The sequence below is a fragment of the Gadus chalcogrammus genome, chromosome 7 (assembly GCF_026213295.1).
Source record: "Gadus chalcogrammus isolate NIFS_2021 chromosome 7, NIFS_Gcha_1.0, whole genome shotgun sequence".
NCBI classification, from domain to species: Eukaryota; Metazoa; Chordata; class Actinopteri; order Gadiformes; family Gadidae; genus Gadus; species Gadus chalcogrammus.
The window spans coordinates 8,586,141-8,593,010 of NC_079418.1; the positions used below are offsets into that span (position 1 = coordinate 8,586,141).

General features: G+C 44.1%; 1 protein-coding gene across 1 annotated transcript in view; it reads left to right on the forward strand.

Annotated features, from left to right (window-relative positions):
* Positions 1 to 6,870, forward strand: part of dusp27 (dual specificity phosphatase 27) — a 15,793-nt gene continuing 8,923 nt past the window's right edge. The window contains exons 1-2 of the mRNA XM_056594462.1: positions 1 to 72; positions 2,400 to 2,518. Of these exons, the coding sequence (XP_056450437.1) occupies positions 29 to 72; positions 2,400 to 2,518 (163 nt within the window). The 5' untranslated portion in view covers positions 1 to 28. The remainder of the gene's footprint in view (positions 73 to 2,399; positions 2,519 to 6,870) is intronic.

The following is a 6,870-nucleotide window of genomic DNA, read 5'->3' on the forward strand; positions in this document are numbered from 1 at the left end:
CGGGGGCGGGGGCGGGGCCAGGGGCGTCATGGACGTCCAGGCGCACTACCTCCGCTCACCCTCCCCCAGCAAGTAGGAGCTGTCTGTCTTACTGTCTTTCTGTCTAACCGTCTGTCTGTTGACCTAGCTGTCTGTCGGTCTATCTGTTGACCTAGCTGTCTGTCTGACTGACTGTCTATTAAACTAGCTGTCTGTTTGTCTGTCTATTAAACTCGCTGTCCGTCTGTCTGTTAACCTGTCTGTCTGTCTCTCTGTTAACCCCACCGTCTGTCTGTCTGTCTCTGTCTGTTAACCTGTCTGTCTGTCTGTCTGTCTGTCTGTCTGTCTGTCTGTCTGTCTGTCTGTCTGTCTATTTACTTTTTTTTTTATTGGTTTAGTTCAGGGACATTGCACACTAATCAACATTCAAAATGTAAGTGAGCCAGAGTTAGCCTAAGAGGCTAGTTTTCATCTGTTGTCCCCTGCCAGATATTCAAAAGGCAACCTAAAATTACAGAAATAAAATGCATGTAAACAAAGATTAAAAAACAACATAGTAGTAAGAATGAATTGACAGACAATGGCAAACAAACAATAAAATAAGCAGACAATAAAACACAGTGTACATTAAACATTTTAGGAAAGTGCACAAAACAGTAGATTAGAGCTGGACAAACACACCTACAATAAAAACACATACAGCAGCATAGAACACAAACATGCAGCACAAACATATATAGCAGCATAAAGCACAAACATGCAGCACAGACATACAGCAGCCTAAAGCACAAATATGCAGCACAAACATATACAGCAGCATAAAGCACAAACATGCAGCACAAACATATGCAGCAGCATAAAGCACAAACATGCAGCACAATTAACTTAGACACTAACATGACCAGCACAGGACAGGAGCACACAAGAGACAAGCAAGCAGGACACAGCATTTACTAAGAAGTCGGCAGGAGAAGCAATTGCAGTCCTAGTGTGTACATAATTGATTACCAATAAGCCATATTTTCAGCTGTCCTTAAAAAAGGACGGTAAGAACTAATTTCTCTAATATGAGCTGTTAGTGAGTTCCATTCCTGTGACGCTGTAACTGAGAATGCTGAGTGGCTAAAGGCACTTTTTCTAAAGGGTACTACACAGTCTCCCCGGGACGAGCCTCTGGTTGTCCAGTTTGTATTTGACCTCTGAGTTATACACTGTTGAAGTGGTGTGGGGGCTTTGTTGTGCAAAAATTTAAAAATAAGGCAAAGATTTGCATACTTTATTGGGTTGTCCCAGCTCAGAAAATTATACTTTCTTAAAATTAGACAATGGTGGTAGGTGTTTGACTTCCGGTCCAAGGCTTTCAGGGTTCGTTTATACAGTGTTTCAAGTGGTTTAAGGGCTGTCTTATTGGCTTGTGCGAAGCTGGTCAAACAGTATGTGAAATGTGACATTATCATAGCATGCATATAAATCTTGGCTGCATTAGTTGTCATTGAATTTCTAATAAAGTGAAAATTCGATAAGTTAAACATAACCCTGTGACCAACTTTTTTTACATTAGATTTGAATGACAGTTGAGAGTCGATTAGGAGGCCAAGGTACTTGAACTCAGAGACAACTTGTAATTTTACTCCTGACAGCATTATGGCTAGGTCTGGAGTGCTACATTGCTTTTTGGAAAAAAAACATGCAGACTGTTTTTGATGTATTTAGTTGAAGGCATGATTGAATTAGCCAAGTTGAGATGCGGTTCAATGCATTGGTTAGTGTTGCTGCAGCCTGAAGTTTATTGCTGCCATGTGTAAAAATCACAGCGTCATCAGCATAAAGCTGAATCTCTATATCAGAGCACACAGAGGACAAGTCATTTATATAAAGACTGAAAAGAAGTGGACCTAGTATTGACCCTTGTGGGACACCAGTTATCTAGCTGTCTGAATGTCTGTCTATTTGTCTACTAACCTATCAATCAGTCTGTCTGTCTGTCTGTGTATCTCGCTATTTGTGTATCTGTCTGTTTACTGTATATGGTTGCTCTCTCTCTTTATCTTTCGTCTCATTCAAGATTCACAGAGCTTTATTGACACACACACACACACACACACACACACACACACACACACACACACACACACACACACACACACACACACACACACACACATACACATACAGGTACACACTAATAAACACACACACACAACTCTATATATATTTGTGCAGACACTTTTGAGAGGCGTTATGAAAAAATGGGGCAAGACGTAATTTTAGTCTGCTTTTGTGTCTGCATATAACTATCCATAACTCTCTCCGTCTCTCTCTCTCTCTCTCTCTCTCTCTCTCTCTCTCTCTCTCTCTCTCTCTCTCTCTCTCTCTCTCTCTCTCTGTCTCTCTCTCTCTCTCTCTCCCGGTCTCTCTAGTTTCTCCACGGTCTCAGACTCCCGGTTCTCCATGATCTCGGGCTCCGATGCGGAGAGCATCTTCATGGAGCCCATCCATCTCTCTTCCGCCATCGCTGCCAAACAGATCATCAATGAAGGTGAACCCAACGTGTCCTGAGACAACCACTCCACGTCTCAGCCTCTTGCTGAACCGCAAACTGTCTGTCTGTCTGTCTGTCTGTCTGTCTGTCTGTCTGTCTGTCTGTCTGTCTGTCTGTCTGTCTGTCTGTCTGTCTGTCTGTCTGTCTGTCTGTCTGTCTGTCTGTCTGTCTGTTAACTAACTTTCCAAACTCACTTTCAAAACCGGTTTTCAAAACCAGCTTTCAAACCTAGTTTTCTAAACTAGCTTTCAATAATTGCTTTGAAACCTAGCTTTCAAATCTAGCTTTCAAAACTAGCTTTCAAACGTAACTTTCAAAACTACCTTTCTAAACTAATGGGATGAACGTAATGCACAATTGTGTTGCTAAGTTAACCCATTCCCCGTAAACAACAAAGATAGCTAGGATAAGATGCTACACAATGCCAAGTACTAAGTCCCGGATGGTTAGAGACACACTCGTGAGCTGCGAGGGGCTGAGCGGGAGTTTTTGGAAACTATGCAATATTAAATTAAACAGAACCCCCATTTATATGCCTATATACAACAACCATGGCGACCCGACATTACGTGGTTTTGTGTGATACTGCCCGTAGAGAAAGGCAGGAGCTGTTGACAAAAGTCCACAAAAGATTTAAGACGCCAAGCTGCGAGACTTTGCTGTTTAACGCAAGTAGAGACTCTGATGAGGTGTATCAATCAGCACCCGCCGTGGTGTGTGTGTGTGTGTGTGTGTGTGTGTGTGTGTGTGTGTGTGTGTGTGTGTGTGTGTGTGTGTGTGTATGTGTGTGTGTGTGTGTGTGTGTGTGTGTGTGTGTGTGTGTGTGTGTGTGTGTGTGTGTGTGCAGTCAGTCTTTGTTTAATACGACTGCACCTTCTCTCACATGATCAGGATTTCACTTTCTCTCCAGTGAGAACTGCTCTTGAGGATATATCTGCGTTGTCTCTGAGGAGACAATTCCTTGAACTAGCCTTTGATAATGTTGTGGCCCGCCACCTACTGGCTGGAAAAAAAATTGGTCCGCGGCCAAACTTAGTTGCCGACCCCTGGTCTAGGTGAACTCTGAACAGGTGAGTCTACATCCTTTCATCCATACATCCATGTTCAGACCTGCAGGCTGCTCGTATCTAGTAAAACTCTGAAATCAAAGCAGAAGGAAATGCCAGCCGCTCACCAGGCTGACCTTTAGAAAGTCCTGAACAAGACGCTCCCCCCCCCTTTTCCTCAATGACAGCACATCCCAGGTGAGGTCGCGGCGGATTATGGTGCACGCTAAACGAATAGAAAACAGCTCCATTGATGAGGTGCCTTTTAAATGTCTCCCATCACTCTGTCTGTCTGTCTGTCTGTCTGTCTGTCTGTCTGTCTGTCTGTCTGTCTGTCTGTCTGTCTGTCTGTCTGTCTGTCTGTCTGTCTGTCTGTCTGTCTGCCTGCCTGCCTGCCTGCCTGCCTGCCTGTCTGTCTGTCTGTCTGTCTGTCTGTCTGTCTGTCTGTCTGTCTGTCTGTCTCTCTCTCTCTCCCTCTTGCTTTGCCATTTAATCAGTGGCCATTAAATGACTGAGACATAGAGAGCGAGAGAGACAGAGGTATATAAAAATGGAGAGAGAAAGAGACAGAGAGAGAGAGATATGTCTACAGAGAGAGGGTGTGTCTGTTGCGTGACAGCTTTAACCCCCCCCCCCACAGAGTCTCTCTCTCTCTCTCTCTCTCTCTCTCTCTCTCTCTCTCTCTCACAAATGGGACGGACGAATGGGTTAACCTACTGATAGTTAGTGCTTGGCCCTTGGTTCTATGAACATCCTTACCGTACCAACAGCTATATATTGTTGTTTCTATTTCAAAAGACAAACACTTATTGTACGGGCCCTATCTTGCATCCGGCGCAAGTGACTTAGTCACTGGCGCATGTGTCGTTGCTAGTTTACAACTGGCGCAGAGCGTTCTTTTCCCACCACCGCCACTCGCCGGTAAATGAGGGATTGATCATGCGCCCCAAGGGGCGGTTCGGCGGTGGGAGGAGGCGTGTTCTGGCGCAAACGGTATTTTGCCGTTTCTGAATACCATTGCGCTACTGACCAGGAAATACCTGGTTTAAAGTCAGTGGCGCGTTGTTCAGATGCTATTTTAAGGGCGCATGCATACATGCGCATGCGATGCATACGGATTGCTTGTGCACCTCGCGCATACACTTTGCTTCTCCCATCTACCTAGCCGCACATTCTTGGTAAATTATTTGGGAAAGAACAGCTGATGCAGCGGTAATAAGTTGTACTTTTAAATCAATGCATCTGCAAACACCGTACAGCAAACACATATTTTCTTGACAGACATCGTGTAGGCCTACATGCCCATAACTTTTAGGATTGATGCGTATTTGATCGTGAAAATCATTGTTTTACCTCGAGTGAGTGTTAAAAATAATGAATGAATGCGGGCGCGCGTGTGTGCTCTGTTTAAACACACTCAAACTAAACACGTAACGCATAATACAATCAATGGCAATGTCTATTACCGCGGGGACACATGCATATTAGGATAGCATACAATACTGATAAGAAACAATGTTTATAATGTATTGCGTATATCATTAAATTGAACCACAGTTACCGCATATCATATGTTATATCATATAGGCTACGTTTTCTTTGCCGAAATTTATTTGAGGACTCAGTATTTCTGAAGTTGTGGAAGAAAAACCCTTATACAATGTGTGAATTAGGCCATATTATTTGGCAATAAACTGAGCCATTTGCAGTTTGAAATAAATAGGGCCGTTAAAATAGGGCCTTAGTGCCCTATTTTAACGGTCTGAAACGCAAGTGGGAAGCGCAAAGCGCAAGTGGCTTTGTGGGCGGTTCTACGGCGCTATCGCTATTTTACAGGCGGATAAATGACACTTGCGTCGTGGCGCAAGTGTCAAAAGGGTTGGTCTGAAGCAGCCTAATTACCCGTAGGTGTGGTTTGGGCGTAACGTCCAACAAACCAATGAGAGTGCCAGCTCCCATCCCCTTTAAGAGCCATGAGCGCATTTGAATCGGACAAGTTGATATTTTGACAGCGCGTCTGCAGTCTCCGATGAGACAGATGCACATGAATTTCAAACTGCAAATGGCTCAGTTTATTGCCAAATAATATGGCCTAATTCACACACGGAATAAGGGGTTTTCTTCCACAACTTCAGAAATACTGAGTCTTCAAATAAATTTCGCCAAAGAAAACGTATATGATATAACATATGATATGCGGTAACTGTGGTTCTATTTAATGATATACGCAATACATTATAAACATTGTTTCTTATCAGTATTGTATGCTATCCTAATATGCATGTGTCCCCGCGGTAATAGACATTGCCATTGATTGTATTATGCGTTACGTGTTTAGTTTGCGTGTGTTTAAACAGAGCACACACGCGCGCCCGCATTCATTCATTCTTTTTAACACTCACTCGCGGTAAAACAATGTTTTTCACGATCAAATACTCATCAATCCTAAAAGTTATGGGCATGTAGGCCTACACGATGTCTGTGTCAAGAAAATATGTTTTTGCTGTACGGTGTTTGCAGATGCATTGATTTAAAAGTACAACTTATTACCGCTGCATCAGCTGTTCTTTCCCAAATAATTTACCAAGAATGTGCGGCTAGGTAGATGAGAGAAGCAAAGTGTATGCGCGAGGTGCACAAGCAATCCGTATGCATCGCATGCGCATGTATGCATCCGCCCTTAAAATAGCATCTGAACAACGCGCCACTGACTTTAAACCAGGTATTTCGATGTCAGTAGCGCAATGGTATTCAGCAACGGCAAAATAGTGTTTGCGCCAGAACACGCCTCCTCCTTCCGCCGAACCGCCCCTTGGGGCGCATGATCAATCCCTAATTTACCGGCGAGTGGCGCTGGTGGGAAAAGAACGCTCTGCGCCAGTTGTAAACTAGCAACGACACATGCGCCAGTGACTAAAGGTACGAACACACCAAACGCGTACCCGCGTATAGACGCGTATAAAATCGGCAATTTTTCCATTGGGAACCATTGGTTTACGCGCGTATGAGGCGCGTACATGCGTTACATGCGTAAAAGCAACATTTTACTCGCGTTAGCGGCGTATGAGCTGCGTATATATACGCGCGTACATATACGCGCGTACATATACGCGCGTATGCGAGGAGTTCAAAAAATTGAACTTTCAACGCTCATACGCGTGATGCTTAGCCGCGATAGCCAATCAGCGTGGAGCTTGACCCGACGTCACTGGCAGAGAGTAGTGACGCTTGCACAGAAGCATACGGCCGACATCTTTCGTTATTCTGGGTGGAAATAGTAACATAGTTACGCCATTAAATGCG